Genomic DNA, 17,092 nt, shown 5'->3' with positions numbered 1-17,092 from the left:
AACGACACTGAGGATTCTGGGCCAACAAATCAGGGAGAAAAAATATGAGTTCTTATTATGTGGATGGTCTTCTTAGCAAATATACGGCGAGTAGTTCTCTGTTCCCAAACATAGACCGGGCTTCTTGCGGTATTGGACCCAGTGGAGAGGACTATGCCTCGGCTCGGACAGCTGCAGCCATCGCTTTTGCACCGCCCCGGTCTGGAGTTTACAACGTCAACAATGCAGTGTACCAGAGCCTCCCAATGTTTACCTCGGGCTGTGGCCAGGGACAGGACGCACACACACCGCAATGCAGCCCGTTTGACCAGAGCCGCCTGTTCACCGACAGCTGCTGCAATCCGGGGCCGGGACCCCTAACCTCGCCGCTGGACAAACAATACCGGATGTACCCCTGGATGAAAACATCAGGTATGTGCGGATATTATCTATCAGGCGCTATTTCAAAAACCTCAGGTCAATGGTTTACAAAGCATTGAGATACTTACACTGTCCGTTAGTAGTTCAATTAATTTCGTGAAGCCATTGGTGTTGCATGGAAAGAATCGTAAAACTTTTATTGCGCAACTAATGAGTTCTGCAGCCATAAATTCATTTGTCCAGCGCTTCTGTGTGTTCAGTACGAAGAGACCTTGCCGCTGGGGGTTTTCTCTGCACTCTTATTACTCTTATAGCCTCTTCTCCCCTTTGTGGTTGTAAAAAAGACCGGTCTGTTGTGTAAATCAGTGCTCCTGCACTCTGCAGCTCCTTTTCTAATTGGGTCTGCACTGCAGAGGCTCTGGTGTTTTTCTCAAACTCGTTCGTCCACATTGTTGGATCAATGTGCGTCTATATTGTTGGCTACATAAAGAAGTCAGGCGGATTTAGAATGCAACCAATTTTAAACATAGGGGTTGCTTAAAATTTTGAAAGAGGAGGTGTTGGTTGCTGTAATCTAATCACTGATGGCTCCTTCGGTGCGCAGAAAATCGTTGGTTTTTAATTGGAAAGACATGCAGAGTATCAAAGGAGGCATGAGCTAAAGACCCCAGCAGGACTAATTTAAACAGATGTAAAGAAACCAAAAAAAGAGAGAAAAAAAACCTTCCTCTGCTGATTAGTGTGTGCGTGTGAGGAGTGTGTTCTGCAAATGTGTGTGTGTATGTGTGTGTGGGTAGGGGGTAAAGTAAAATATGAGCCACAGTTAATTACGCAATCACAAATAAATTAGTGGCACCGGAAATGTTTCTTACAGCAAGTTTTTATTGTCAACACCACTTTAATTAATGGCTCACGCAGTATCATATCTCATACATGCAAAAAAGATGCCATATTTTTTGCAATTTATATACAGCTGTCACATCTTATCTCCCACAGATCCAAACAGAAAGCGGGGACGGCAGACCTACTCTCGGCACCAGACCCTGGAGCTGGAGAAGGAGTTCCACTTTAGTCGGTACTTGACCCGCAGGCGCAGGTTCGAGATAGCCCATGCCCTCTGCCTCTCAGAGAGACAGATCAAAATCTGGTTTCAGAACCGCAGGATGAAGTGGAAGAAAGACAACAAGGACGAACCGGTGCCCACCATTGAGGAAAAGGACCGTGATATCCAAGCGGTGTCCGAGGCCGTGGAGCTCCATGCTGGAGGCACCCGGAGCGCCAGTTTTGAGTCAGAAACTGCTGCAAAGTAACGAAAGAGACATAGACAATTAAATCCTTAATAATAATAATTATTATTATAATAATAATTAAAAAAAGACAGATGAATAATAAATAAAAATACACTGTTAATAATGAATAAGGGATGCATATAAGAGCTTTGTAGGCTGATTAATATAATGACAGCTGAGGGAAATGATATAATAAGCAATTTAACAGTAAACTAATCTGTGTTTCCCATTTACACCCGAAATGCAAGAAGGCTCCGCATGAAAAAGCGATATTAACTACCTAATCAAACTCTATTTTTATATATGCTATATGCTATATGTAATTTAACCAGACTCTACTACTGGATCAACATTCCTTAACAAAAAACTACCTAATATTCAAACACTGACACAATGATTTCCCCCACAGACGGTTGTATTTCTAAAGGGAACAAATGCAACATTCTGCGTGAATGTGCCTTACTTTGAATATAGGCTAATTAAAAGTGAATGTTTTCTCAGTCAAATGCCTCCAACTGTGACATTTCAGCTAGTTAAGCACCTTGTGTATCATTTTTATTATCACTGTTTATTAATTACAATATCTATTATTGCTGTTATCGAGTAATTGTCTACATTATAGGAAGGAAGGAAATATTTATTTAGTTTTGGATGAACTTTCTACCTCATATTCCTAGAAAATCCACTTAATTATAATGTAGTAAACAGGAAATACCCGAAAGTAAATGTTTTGGTCTTAGTTGTGTTCTGTAAATGTGGGTATAATTGCATATTTCATGCGTAAAGATTTCAGACAAATAGGCTAAATGCATGCACATTTATTTAGACAGCATGACATTTCAATATCAGTTTTTTGTGTAATATGAGAAGGCTAGAAATTCAAAATGTGCAAGTACTGTGATTTTTTTTTAGGTTCAGTGCCCAAGTGTTCAGTGTAAATACGGTAATATGTGAAAAAGTAAATCTCTAAACCTTTTAAATCTGTGTTAAATCTGTAAAGGAAAATATAATAATGGAATAAAAATAGTTTCTACCTGCCTATTTGTTTGTTTGCTTTCAATCTTTGCGCACGTGTGTAACCACAACAATCAGGTGATAATCATGGAATTTATAGGCGGTTGCGTTATAATGTCTCGCATACAGTCATCAGTAAGCGCCGCTCACAGTGGCCAATATTAGGTTGCATGTAATGAAACATGTTGCAGTCCATTATGAGGGTTAGGTAAACACTGGAGTTGGGGAATGTGAGCTATGAGGATGCGAGATGGGGCAGGCTGCAGATGAAGGGAAATTACTGCTGAACTCTGCATTCCCTCTTCCCTCGGTAAGATGGCGCCTGTCGGTGACCTGCCCCCTTCCTTCTGTGTCTCTCCCTCCCTCCCCTTTTCACCCCCCCATCTCTCCCTCCAGCGATGGGTCATAAATCCGTTGTTGTTTATGAAAATTTACAACATGGCAATACAACTTTACGACGCGGCGCGGCCTCCTATTGGCCACAGCTCGTCACGTGACGTGGAGCCGTGAACATGAACTTTTTATATATAATTTCCAATAGCAGAATAGAGCAGCCTTTCATTTAACGGTCCCGAGCTTCCACACGGATGTTTTCACCAGCAACCCTTTACATTTTACGCCTCTCACGTCTCTTCCCTTTTTTTTATATTTGGAGTTTGGACTTTGTTTTTTCTTGGTGCGACATAGTCTGAGAAGCTCGCTTTTTGAGACATGACTGGATCATTTGAGTGCCCTGCTGTCGGTCCTCTGACACGTTGTGGCAAGATGAGTGGAAGGCTCCCCGGTGCGTCACTGACCCCCGGGAGCCCTAGTTTCCGACCGGGGACCCAGCTGGAGCCTTATCCCAGTAAACCGTCTGCACCTGCCAACTCCCTCCCCTCGCCCCCCTGTTTACAAGATTCTCCAGAAAAGGTAAGACAACTGAAACCTGTCTGTCGACTGCATGTTTGCTCTGTCATCTACTTGGCAATGACAACCCAGTTAAGCAAATAAGAATCAGTGCTTTATTTAGATATTGAACCGCATTATTTAAATAGAGATAACACATCTGTGCAAATGGTTGCAGTTTACAGTATGCTTTGAATGACACGCCACGTGGCACATCTTGATCGGTGTAATTTAGAAAACAGTTATTTGAAGTAGTGTTGATTTGGTGTTGATCTGCAGGCTGGCTTTTTTGTATGCTGTCAAGGCTTTATTTGTTTGTTGTGGATTTTAAAGTGGGATGTGCTTTCGGCTGTAAAATTCATTGGGTGGATTGTGGTCAAAGGATGTGCACTTTGACGCCCTCCTGTGGGGACATGAGGGATATTATGCTTGCAGTACTTGCTTGTGCTACTGCAAATGCCTGCGGTGCACGTCGACTTCTATTCTGTGTTTCTATCTGCGTCCAAGCTTACAGTTTTAACGTTTTGTGCGTCATATGACTGCCCTGGATGCATGTTGTATTCATGATTAGGATAAATGTGGAAAAATGGGATGGTTTTACTGTTTAAATTAGATGATTTGAATATCCCTGACAATGGAATTTAACATTGAAATGTGTATCTGCATTGCATTATTTTCACCCTGTGATTGCATCTCTGTGTTGTTCACTGCGCTACTCAACATACGTTTACTGAGCTTCATATTGTGTATTGAGGCACTGCAGTGATTCATTTTCGGTAATAAATTACTGACCAGCCAAGCAACTAAATTCTGTTAAGATCTAAAACGCAAAGCTTGGGAAAGATGTCAATTAAACGTGCCAAAGTGAATATAAATGAATTCAATGTAATGTTCATTTTACATTTTCTGTTTGGCCTATTTACTCTAAAGATTTCTTTTTTCCTGTTTTATTTGCAAACAAAAAAACAATTAGATTCACGTTAATGTTGTCTGGGGGAAAAAAAGGTGGTGGTCTTCATGTGTTTTGACTGCTGTTGCCTCATATTTAGGTAATATAAACAATGTGTTTCCTTCCGCTGGAAAAAGTCTGCAGCTGTTAGGTTGGAATTATTCTGCGCATAGAATTTAACAAAATGTCAACCATCCTAAATGTGAGTGCGGTGAGTTTTAGTGGTGATGCAGCTTTGCGTCATGATATTTATGAATATATTCTATTCAAATATCTTGGGATTATTTTTGCATACTCCTCACAGTCATGAGTGCTAGTGTGTGAAGGTGCTTGCAGAGTGCACTGCCCTCCTTTTATCCCTGCAGCAGTGACCCCTTTCACTCCCAGCCCGACATGTTTGACACCAGAGCGCACTCACTTCTTTCCTCTCTTTTCTTTTGGTCCTTGTTTTAGTTCCTGGGTGTGTCCATTGTTCGACTCAGGGGAAACAATTTTCGTGGGAACTTTGTTGCCATTGGTCAGCCATAAATCAGCTGTTAGAGCATGACTGTTTAGCCAGGACACACTCCCCAAGTATTCTCTTATTGTAGGCCAACTGAGTACGGTTTTTGGCAGCCGGTGTTCAACCTCTCTTTGGTCGTGCCTCCTGGGTGTATGTTACAGGAAAGGGCACACATGCCTGAACCAGAGAATATGAATCTATCAAACTATTTTTGTCAGTAACACAGGATTGGGCTTGTGCCGGGTAAAAGTGCTACTCTGGGGAAATAGCATGTGAGGGAAAGCAAAGGACATGTCACTGCCTTCCAGAGACGAAGGTGCCATAAAAATTCCTCAAGGAGATAACCAAACAGAGCGCTGGACACGGCGTCTTGCCTTTATATGGACTTCATGTGTGTACGAGGCTTCGTGAGCCTCTCCTAATTCCCAAATTCTCTATTCGACAACAGTCGATAGTTGATTTGCACCTTTTAATTAGTACATTGGCCAATTTTACGCAAAGAAGGAAAGAGTGCCGCAAAGATTTACCAATGCAAAAATGCAAAGGCTTGCTTTTAACTACTTTTCATTGATGTAATAAATCATCTTTATTTGTGACTTTGTTTTGAGAAGCCTGCTCTAATATCACATATAATGTTGTTGTTGTTGTTGTTGTTGTTGTTGTTGTTGTTGTTGTTGTTGTTTTTAACAGAAAGTGGAAGACGAGGAGCAGGAAATTACAAAACTCTTTTTAATGACAAATATGAATATCTCATGACACAATGCAAAACACATAAATATGAATTACTGTTTGAATATTGTGGTTAGTTCACATTTTACACTTTAAATACATTCGCTTAGTTTGAACCATTAATCGTAATTCGAATTCGAATATCCCATTTTCCAGTAGTTTCTCATTTTCTTGTTTTTCCCTCCGTGTCATTTTAAAGTAGACGCCTGTAAAAAGCGATTTTATGACTTGATATTGTGTTGATATCTCATCAAAAAAAGAAAGGAAAAATACAAAACTGCAAAATTGTGTTTGATGCCGACTATTTAAAAGTCAATATGAACGATGATTCGCCAGTAAATGAGAACAAAATAAAGTCGTGCAATATGCGCGCAAAAACCTTGTAATATCCTCAAAGTGCGCATTGTTGGCTTCGCTGAATTTTAACCAGCTTATGTGCAGTAACGTGAGTCTACTTGAGTTCATATATAGCCTATATTTAAAGTTATTAATTCTTCAGTGTAGCATAAAGGCCAGGCCTTGAGTGGCAGTCCGTGTGACATTATTCGATAATGTGCTGTTTAGCTTTTATCTTCCCCCACAAACATTTATTCATTAGTGTTTCCCCACATGAGTTCGGTTGTTTTATGATTATACGAAAAAGTGTAGAAAAAAACACGCAGCCCTGCTTTGGATGGGCTGTTATTCTATTAACGGCACAGTCTATTTGCACTCATCGCCTATCACAACATGCATAACAGATTCTGATCGAATTATTTCTGTACACTAGCCTCGCAGAGATTGCACTCTCAGCATGTCACTTGTTGTATTGTTTAGGAGCCCGTTGGTTTTTTGCCGCAATGGTCGTTAACCTCTGAATGACCCCCGTTTGGAGCCCCCGCCTCAGAAAGCACAGCAGACAGGCAGTGCAGCAGTTGAGCCAGAGGATGGCGCACCACGACAATTCAAAACACCAGAGCTTCGACTCAGAGTTTGCCCTAGCCAAGAGCGCGTGGAGGCGCGCGCCCTTAACATCCCACCCAGTATTTCCTGCGTGCACGAGTTTACCTCTGGAGGTCACCAAGCAGGATTTACGACTGGTCAACAAAAGCACGTGATTCTTCGCCGTACCCCATATTTGGGTGCCTACGTAAGAGAGAATCAAGTCCATGTCCCACTCATTTCCATAATTCATCATAAATTGTGCAAGGGTGCTATAGGACGCGCTAAACCATAAGAGCCACAAATCAAGCACACAGGTTTATGCTATTTTACCTCCAAAATAATACAAAACAACAGCAATACTTACAACGAGCAAACGGTGGATTGTCAACAAATGAGCTCCTATTTTGTGAACTCATTCTGCGGTCGCTATCCCAATGGCGCGGACTTCCAGTTACATAATTATGGAGACCATAATACGGCAAACGAGCAATATACAGACTCAACAGCCATGCATTCCAGCAGGTATGGCTATGGCTACAACGGGATGGACCTAACAGTCGGACGGCCCGGTACCGGACACTTTGTGGGCAGCGAGCGGACGCAGGGATACTCCCCGAGTCACTCAGCGGCGACAACACCCTCAGTGGAGCCGGTCAGGTACACGCAATCCGCCAACAGCACCGGGACTTCGTCTTTATCACCACCACCTGACCCTCTGCCGTGCTCCTCGGTCGCCAGTTCGTCTCCAGTCACCGAGTCTCAAACTCAACACCGAGCCGTGAAAAACTCCATAACGAGCCCGTGCTCGAGCTCGAACGGAGGCACGCTGCTTCTCAGCCGGGACTGTGTGTCCAAAGCTTCCCCTCTCCAGGAGGAGAAGCCTGCGGGAAGTGCACCGACAACTCCTCAAAATGTCACCGACTCGACACAGCCTCAGATATATCCGTGGATGAGAAAACTACACATAAATCATGGTAATCTCCTTTTTTAATGATCTTTTATTGATTTTATAGACCTGGTGATGTGTTATTGTTTGGTAACAGACTGATCATGTTTACACCTTATTCAGGACTTTTTTCACAAGCAAAGCAGGCCTAAAATGGACAATTTACCACTGTATGACAATTGTTGAAAAAGCACAACATGTATTTACTTTTCCAAAGGTGCATGAGCGCCATATGCACCTCTCACCTGTTTGGTGTATTATTGCTTTACAGTCCTGTCAGCATAGAGCAGGTACGGAATCATTTCGTAACGTTACATGTAAGATTAAAATGTGTTCGATATGTGCAAGATACAAGCTTTTGTGTTTATTGCACTGTAATTAGTATGGCCAAGTAGCATACATTTTAAATCTTTTAACCACGTTAATTCATTTTCGTTATGTGTATGTGGAACAAAGCGTCTCTCTCACTGTGTTACTTCATGTTTTTAATGTTTTGGAGGTTTCATAGGCGCTGCTAAAGTCGTACCTCCCAGACACTTTTTAACAATATCCAAAAATGCGAGAAATGTTGTCAATAAACATTTTTTTAAAAGTTGATTTTTAACGATCTGATGTGTCTCGTGTTTTTTCTACTCTTTTTCTTGCAAACCAAAAAAAACCCCAAAAAGATATGGCAGGACCAGAGGGGAAGAGAGCCAGGACTGCTTACACCCGGTACCAGACCCTGGAGCTGGAGAAGGAGTTCCACTTCAACCGGTACCTGACCCGCAGGCGGAGGATCGAGATAGCCCATGCCCTCTGCCTCTCAGAGAGACAGATCAAAATCTGGTTTCAGAACCGCAGGATGAAGTGGAAGAAAGACAACAAGCTGAAGAGCATGAGCATGGCGGCTGCAGGCGGGGGAGGCTACAGGCCTTGATACTCACCCTTGCATCCCTGATAACGAGCACTATAAAAAAAATCAAAAAAACAAAATCGTCATATCAACTTCTTCTCCAACTATTTCAAAAAAAAACGCAGAGACTTGTTAACAGGGCTGTGTGCGGGACATGGGACACCCCACTCAAGCCCTCTGTATGTCCAACAACCGTCCCATTATATTCCTTAATATTATTTCCTTTTTATTTCCACCGTGGTAATGCTTATGTGAGTAAAAAAGAAACCGCATTATGTACAGTTCTGTCTAGATTTAGAGGAAAAGGAAACACATGAAAAATAAATGTTTGTTTAAGTTATTTCTTGTTCATAAGAAAAAATGAAAGCCTGAAATACTACCTACCGCAAATAATTCCAGTAAAAAAGTTGTGTAATGCACTCAGAACAACATCAGCCTAATAAATAGAAGGTTGGGGTTGGGCTGCCTTTGTGTTTAGCCTTCGTTTTCTATGTATGTACTGTATATGTATGTATTTATTTGTTTGATGTATTGTACCAACTTGTTCAGATAACTTGCTTCCAAAAAGTAGAGCCAGCAAAGTAAGCCTTGTGTGTTCTTTTGTGTGCGTTGTGAACAAATGTATGGAAAGAGGTGCCGACTCGGTCTTGTATGTACAGTAGCTGTGCCTTTTTTTTAATCTTTTTTTGTTTTGGAGATTTTTTTGTTTCTTTTTTTGCAGGAGCTGCTGTTTGCGTTATTCACCCGAGCGCAACATATTAGTAAAAACGTGTTTTTTTGGTCTTTGCTTTCTATGTTTTTTATGTGGAGGGTCCCACAGTAAAATCCATTGCCTCTGTGTATAACTCCATCGTGATAAGCTTTTTGTAAATGTTTTTCAAAGACTGGAAGTCAAGAATATATTATAATAATAATAATAATAATAATGTTGACGATGATAACGATGATGGTCATTATAATAAACTTTCTACTGGAACGGCAATATTACAGTGACTGTACTTTTTTTTAATGAAAAAAAATAAATTTAAAGTTAATCTGCGAGTGTGGAAGAGAAGAGTCTGCCTTTGCTGTAAAGTGAAAACAATTGTAAACTCATTTGGATGAGCTGTCTAAAATTGGCGAAGTTTCTTTTAGTTAAATCTTTGAATTCAACAGGTCCCCTTAAATGAAAGCTTCTTGTTTTACTCACCTTGCTGTGTTGGTGGGAGCTTTGGGGTCCTTGGCCACTAACGGGCTCCAGGGGCCGGGCGTCCCCTTGCGCACAGACTCCTGGGTTATTCCCGGAGAGTCAGCTCGACTTTTCGAGCTGTAAACTTTATTAGGGCCGATTCTGGCTCTCTGACATTTGGGTGCTAAATGAATGGGGGGTTTTGTCTATGAATTAGATCGTAAAAATCATCCGGAGCGCGGCCAGATAGGCTCACTGGCCATAAAACGGTCACGTGGTAGCCATTAAAGTAAGTTTTATGGTTTTGGGGAGTTGACAGTATATTGCACATAACATATAATCGCACTGACGGCGAGGCTTCGTCTGAGTCTCTCTTTGCAGGCTGTAAGTGTTACTTGACCGGTACAGACCGTCTCTTTTGCTCAGTCTGCCTAACTATGGACCGGACGCTCTCCAGGATGAGGACCGCGTCTCTGGGTAAGTTTGTGTAGACTTGCCGGTAGCCTGAGAACAGCCAGCCTGTGTTAAACAGCCTTATTATTGTATTCGCTCCCTCTATCTGTCCCTATTAGTCCATTACACTAATTTGTCAGTTGTGCAGTGCTGAATAGCTACTGGTCTCGGCAGATGTTGCGCAGGGTTGGGTCCGGTTCATGGCTATTTAATTGCTTCCTTCCCCCGTGTAACTTGTTTCTCTCCATCTGTGGTGTAAGTCATAATCCATTTTTACATGTTGGATAATTATCTGTGTCCATTTCCACCCCCACAAACTTCTAGTTGTTGTCGTTTTATTGCATTGGAGAATTCACAGACCGCGAGCCAGAAAGTTTCCAAGGGGTGTGTGCAGTGTGTAGATTTCCATGATAAAGTTAACCGCTAATGCAGGCCTGCAGATTAACAGCTAGCTCCGTTTGATTGGATTCTGTACGAGATGATGGCTGGTGGAAGTTGCACAGGTCCCTGTCTGAAAAAGTTGCAGTTGTTGTTTTGCTGAGCGCTGCGCTCCACATGTTGGCACCGTTTTTTAAGGACTAGTCTATAAACAGTGTCAAGTAAACACAACGCGGGGACAAACAGCAGCAGGGAGACATTTCAAAAGGAATTCCGTTTTGTGTCACGTCGTTTTGTGTTTGGGGTTGAAAAGTTCAGATGACCTCTTAAAAAGTCACTCTCGCTTTGTAGTGACCTCTTGTCCGATCAGAGTTGAGGAGAAACCTGCGGATCCCTATTCCAAAAAACATGGACCAAAAATGGAAAATAGTCTCTCTCTCTCTCTCTCTCTCTCTCTCTCTCTCTCTCTCTCTCTCTCTCTCTCTCTCTCTCTCTCTCTCTCTCTCTCTTTTTTTTTTTTTTTTTTTTTTTTTTTTTTACACCTTTAGGACAAATTGGCTATATATTTTTTTTCCAGATTGCGCATCTGTTTTTCTTAATTAAAGGTTGTGTGACCTGATGAGCCCGTTCCTAACACGAACTAACCAGACTAAACATACACGAAAACATCAAATATGTGACAGATTTGGATTCCTATTTAATCCAAATAAGTTTCAGCAACAAACATCACTGTATATAAAAACTTGAGCTCTCTAAAAGTTTTGGTCTGATTCGAAAAGGTTACGCAGTCCGACAGCCATGCATGGTAACGTAACGTACAGAGGCCTACATCATACTGACTGGATCCATTTCGCATAATTTCAAAAAAGTGAATCTGTTTTGATGAACTGTGTTGCAAAAATAAATGTATTTAGTTGTATAGATCCTTAAGAAAACTCAACTTTAATCAATTTCTACCAAAGCTGGAGTGGGGTTGAGTTCAAATTCTAGTTACATTTGGAGAATCAATTCTGGACAGATTAGAAAGATTTTTTAAAATGATCTTTTTCATCTTTTTATTCATAATAGAGAAGTTCAGCGATTGTATTTATTGTTGAATTGTTGGAGAAATCCAAGCCATCTTGCCGATTTCCTCGGTTTATTCTTCATCATGTAGCTCATTGTTATGTAAAAAAGTCACCAGTTTATACTGTGTTATACGGAATTTAGACTCATATGAAATAAAACAAAGCACACTGAGAATTCGGCTATTTGGAAATTAAAACCTTTGCCAATATTTCAAAAAGAGACATTTCGACAGAGCCCCATGTGCGGCATACTGCCAGGCAGAGAGAGAGAGAGAGGAGCGCTGTAGGTTCATCTGGAGGTCAGCCACAGCACCAAGATAAATCTGCATCCTCTCTGAGCCACCAGCAGAGCTCGCTTTAGGCCAAGTTCACTGTCACCCCGCATATAGAAAGAGGAAAAGCACTCACACATCCACTGTAACCGCACACACACGCGCCTTCACGTTAATGACACGTTTACTTGGCGTTGCCCATAAGCATAATGCGTATAAATGAATTTACTGCGGGACTGAGGGCCTGTGGTAACATCCTGCTCTGGAGGAAAATACTGTGCAGTGAAGAGAAGGGGGAGTCTGACTCCAAGTGTTGCCTCCAACAAAGACTTTTGGCTTCTTTGGTAGATCTAATGAATGATTTGCATATTTTACGGCCCTATTAGTCTTGAGTAGGAGCCTTTTGGATTCATCTTTTCACTCCCTCAACGGAAACATCACAAAGCTACAACTGCATTTTAAGTCTTCTGCTGGCATCTTCTCTAATTATGAAATTTGCAGAAATGATCTTCACGAAGGCAACATATAAATCAATTTTTCGTTTCAAGAGGGGCTAGATATCTAACAGGGCTCGGGCTGATGAGAGCGAGATAGAAGGAGAAGAGGAGGAAAAATTGGGGTCAAAAGTTTACGCGCTGAACAAGTCTCCGTCATCTGTTCACTCGGAGCTTGATGCCAGCCTTATAATAGCGATCTTGACTCTCCACACAAAAGACAGAATAGCTTTGAATTACATATGTTGCACGGTGCACTCCAGGTGAACCCTGGAAGCGCGGTGACCTCGCGTTTGGGACCGGGGGAGGGGACCCCCCACCCGTCCCCAGCAACAAGATTGAGTGGCTGGCGTTTTATTAGGGCGGTTGATTGGTGAATTTCCTTTGAATAAATTGCATTTGATATGTTTAGGGACGAGGGCAAAATTTGCATTTCGAGGATTGATACTCTCGACCCGGTCACAGGGTAATGGGAAGGCCCACAGCCCCCAAATTGAGCCCCCGTACCCCTTAAAAAACATTTAGCCCCTCTCTTCCTGATCAGCTGAATGGAAGCCTTTTAAGAAAACAGAAATGGCACAGCTGTTTTTTGTGACCGACAGAGAAAGTAAAAAAAAAAAATTATATATATATATATATATATATATATATATATATGTTATTGTGCCAATTTATATATTTATGCATTTTATTTCTCACTGGGCCTAAACTCGCTTCCAAAAAACTGGAACTTCTGCTTCTTGTAGCGGTCGAATTAAAAAAAGAAAGAAAAAAGAAATAGATGAAAAGATGGCTGATAAAAAAAAATCGAAACCAAACATTAAATATATTTGTGGGCATAATGTTTAAAAACACAATCGTATACAACCACCAACAAAGCATACGAGATCATAACAACTTTTCAATTTAAAATATCTTTATTTCACTTTAAACAAAAGAAACGTGATGGAAAGGACGAATGAAACAAGAATATATGATCATTTTCGATTTTAGGAACGTCTTATCATAATAACATACAATGAAAAGAAAAAAACGGAGACCTCCTTTTAGAAACCTCCAAAAGAGGCAAATGTATGAACAGAAATACAACACACGCAACGCGCAACATCCATGTAGACATCTGGGCGCTTTGTGAACACACACATATTCAAAAGTCCAAACAGTTCAGATATGAATCTGACATTTTTCTCAATTATAAGTTGACTTAATTTAAAAGTAAAAGTTAATAAAGACCAGAATCGGCCTAACAGGCTGTTGAATAGTTCTGAATAAAGTCACAGTGCTGCTTGTTGTTATTTTCATGAAGGTTTTCACAATGTTTGTCAGTAACAGCATTTCAGATGTTTTAAATTCCCCTTAATGTTCAAGGCAGTGTGGTTACTATAGCTCGTCATGATAAGTGCACACTCTTAGTGATTCTACCTTTTAAATCTATCTATAGCTTTCTGGTCGTTGGTTACGCAGCATCACCCTGCATAGTTTTAGTTTTTGCATTTTTGGGAACATTAGTTGCGTCCTTATCTAAAATATTCAAGCTCATTGCGTTCAGTGATAACAAGCTTTTCATTTAAAGGAATCAGATGGTAGTTCATGCACTTTCTGGAGGATGCAGCAGCTTCTGTTCACCACTTTTATCTGGAGGGTCACCGTGTTATTGGTCTAATCGAGCTGTACATCTGTAGATATAGTGCTATAGTGCACTCTTATAGTTGTTTTGAAAGCTTGTTCAGTCTTCAATATTATATGTTTGCAGTACTAACCAAACACTAGAAATGACAATTACGCATGACACACTGTGAAAAAGACAAATATTTTATTAGGAGTGTTTTTGCCTTTATCAAAATATTTCCATAAAGGTGTGGACAGTGTTTTCTTACTCAAATCCACGGCACATATTGAATGCAGAAGGTATTTTTTATTCCGCCGTCAGGGCTTCTTATAGACGAGAGACCTTGTGAGAGCCATCTGCAATCTGTCACTATCGTCACAGCACTTCTCTGATAATCTAAATTTACAGTAAACTGTCAGCATGATATATATCGACTAAATAGACCTTCACTTCACAGTATGCTCTGAAAAGCAACACCATGATCTGGCTGTTCTGGATTAAAATCTAACACAAGCCTGTAACGCGTTTAGTTCAAGAGCAAAATGTAAATTTTGTGGAAAATGGCTTAGATAACGCAAGCTGGTTCAACACAACAGAGGCTATTCTTTTCTAATTCTCCTTAATGCTTCAAGTCCAACAGTCAATTGCATGATGATAATTGCATGATTATTTCCCTATTATACTTTGGTATATGGGAGATTTCCAGATGCTTTATTGCATTCAAATATGCAGCAGCAGCCTGCAGGCCTGGGCTAGATAACGCAGGTATTACCAGGACTGTTATCTATCTAAGAGGCTTCTTTTGTAGCACTGAATCGTATAACATGTTTTGGTTTTAAATAAAGTTATTTGCAGGTGAATATAAAAGAAGAAAAAAAGTAGCAACAAGTAGAATGACCTGTAAAAACTGATCGCCGTTATTCACGCACGGGTAACTTACAGTAAGTGGATAATAGCCATGCTGACCTGGCCCATATTTATACAGGACCTATGTGTAATAGAATGGCAGCAGACTGTAAATTTAGATATCATGTGAAGTCGTCTTACCGCTGACATTATGTTGACATATTGCCTCTCAGGTGGTCTCTTGGCCATATGGATACAGTGGATATATGGCAGAAAGTACATCAGCTGCCATTTACAATGAGTTAGGTGCGAGTGAGATATACACAAGAAAGTAGCAGCTGTGCTAACACGAAAAAAAAATGAAATGCCAATTTTGTTGAAGAGGAAAAAGTTAGGCCTGTAGTTGCTGAGTAAAATAATTCACCTGCTTTAAGTCCTTTGCATCAGTATATCCAAAATCTAGAGGCTCCATGATATAGATGGGAAAAAAGTATTTCATATCACAGCAGACCTCAGGAAGATCCCCCTTTTCCACACATGTATATTTTAACTCATTGAAGTATTTCGACGTTTGTGTGAATCTGAGATAGTTGTGGCGGTTTGGCACTTTAAAAAAAATCCTTTGGGGACGTTCTTGGGTGCTGACCCGCGCTAAGTGCTCCCCCAACTCCCTAGAGTTGAACAGCCCCCTGAAAAACTGAAGTCCAAGTCCGGGGTGAAACCCAGGTCACTGCGTCTAACAGATATGAAAATGTCGCCTCTTTGGAGAAGGGCACGCCTTGTTGTTTAACAAAGACTGTCAATGGGCAAGATTAATCAGAAACAAAATGGAAACGGTGTCACTTTGGGGTCAGGCAGAAGTTATCTCTGTTTAGGGGAGCGAATAGAATAGGGGGACCAGAGGGGGGAAAAAAAGGAGTGAAAAGAAAGCTTTCAATATTTCCGAAGTTTGGCCTCTTGTTTCTCCATGCAGAGGCCTTGTTGACGTGGACAGTGTGGATGAGCTTTGTGAAGAGCTGCTGCATCTTCAAGGGACACAGATACAGTGTCCCACCTCGGACATGGAGAGGAAACAGTACCTGGACGTGATGGCTGATGGCGAGGAACACGGTCAGAGGCTTTTTTATCATTTAGCTCAAGCATGCAGCTGAAAAAAAAGTAGTGGATTTCTAATTATATTCACTTTACATGAGGGTGAAAACGGTATTCCTGAATAGCTGCTTGCAATTGATTTTCTGAATGTGTTTGTTTTATTTTTTTATTACTATTAATATTATTATTATTATTATTTTTATTATTATCACAATTTGGAAAAAGTGCACTTTTAAACTCTTAGTGCCCTTCTCTTCAAAACACAATTTCTGTTATAACTCATGACAGTGTTTCTATTCTTGCATCCTTGTTTCCATCCTCGCACCTTCGGCTTGTTTACAGTAAAGTGGCTCTGTAAGAAGCGCAGGAGCCTGTCTCTTAACCATCACATATCAGATTAGTGTTGAAATGTTGACGTTTTGTTTGTGGCAAAAGGTTCTACAGAATTATTTAGAATAGTAAAAATATTTTTGTGTGTGAGACATGAGGTCATATCTGCTGTACAAAGTAATTCAGCCTGATATCTCTTACTGTAAATGGTCTGTGGTTTAAAACAAAAACATCCCTTGCTTTGCTTTTGCTTTAATGCCAGATACGTGTCAACTGTGCATGTGTTTGTCCAGTGTTTAGATGAGCTTTACACACAGGAGATCTGATAATACGTGGAGACCATACGATCAATTCCAGATGAGTTTAATGTGGTAATATAGGACAGACGATGACCAAAACAGCTTCAGGTCGTTGTTGCATGCTGGTAATCTGCAGAAAAAAAGATCAGTTTTACATTTATAACCATGGGATCAACTACCAAAGGCCTCGTGCATTTGTACAATTGTGAAATGTGAGAATTGAGGGGTTTCTTTAGTTTACGCGCGTATCTCAAGCGGCTGTTCACCAGGTTTTACTGATACACAAGTCATATTCTCTTTCTATGCAAGCTTGTATGTCCGCAGAGCATCGGCTCGTCACTGTTTGGTCAGGAAGCCTGTGGACTAACACGAGTCTCTTTATTGATAATTTCAAAAGGCGAATATACCACAGTAGGATTTGTATTGTTGTTGTTGTTACTGCCCAATTTTTTGCTTGATTGTCCATCTTTTTATTAAGATGCAACACATTTTAAACCCCAACAATCACACATTCATGCTAGAGACTATCAGAAATAGTCTTTTGTTTATGAATCCTGCATTTTCTCAGGGCTTTGAATTTCATATCCA

General features: G+C 40.8%; 2 protein-coding genes across 2 annotated transcripts; both read left to right on the top strand.

The window, feature by feature from the left end:
- Positions 1-44: 44 nt before the first annotated feature.
- LOC133996133 (homeobox protein Hox-A7-like) lies at positions 45-1,670 on the top strand. Its single transcript, XM_062435696.1, has 2 exons — positions 45-411; positions 1,357-1,670. Exons 1-2 carry the CDS (start codon positions 45-47, stop codon positions 1,668-1,670), a joined length of 681 nt encoding a protein of 226 aa, XP_062291680.1.
- Positions 1,671-6,951: 5,281 nt separating this feature from the next.
- On the top strand, positions 6,952-9,282 carry hoxa5a (homeobox A5a). The gene is made up of 2 exons (XM_062435569.1): positions 6,952-7,629; positions 8,270-9,282. Exons 1-2 carry the CDS (start codon positions 7,047-7,049, stop codon positions 8,518-8,520), a joined length of 834 nt encoding a protein of 277 aa, XP_062291553.1. The 5' UTR covers positions 6,952-7,046; the 3' UTR covers positions 8,521-9,282.
- The last annotated feature ends 7,810 nt before the right edge of the window (positions 9,283-17,092 follow it).

Source organism: Scomber scombrus, chromosome 16 (assembly GCF_963691925.1).
Source record: "Scomber scombrus chromosome 16, fScoSco1.1, whole genome shotgun sequence".
Classification (NCBI taxonomy): domain Eukaryota; kingdom Metazoa; phylum Chordata; class Actinopteri; order Scombriformes; family Scombridae; genus Scomber; species Scomber scombrus.
The sequence above is the reverse complement of the archived record's forward strand: the minus strand, read 5'-3'. Positions and strand labels throughout refer to the sequence as shown.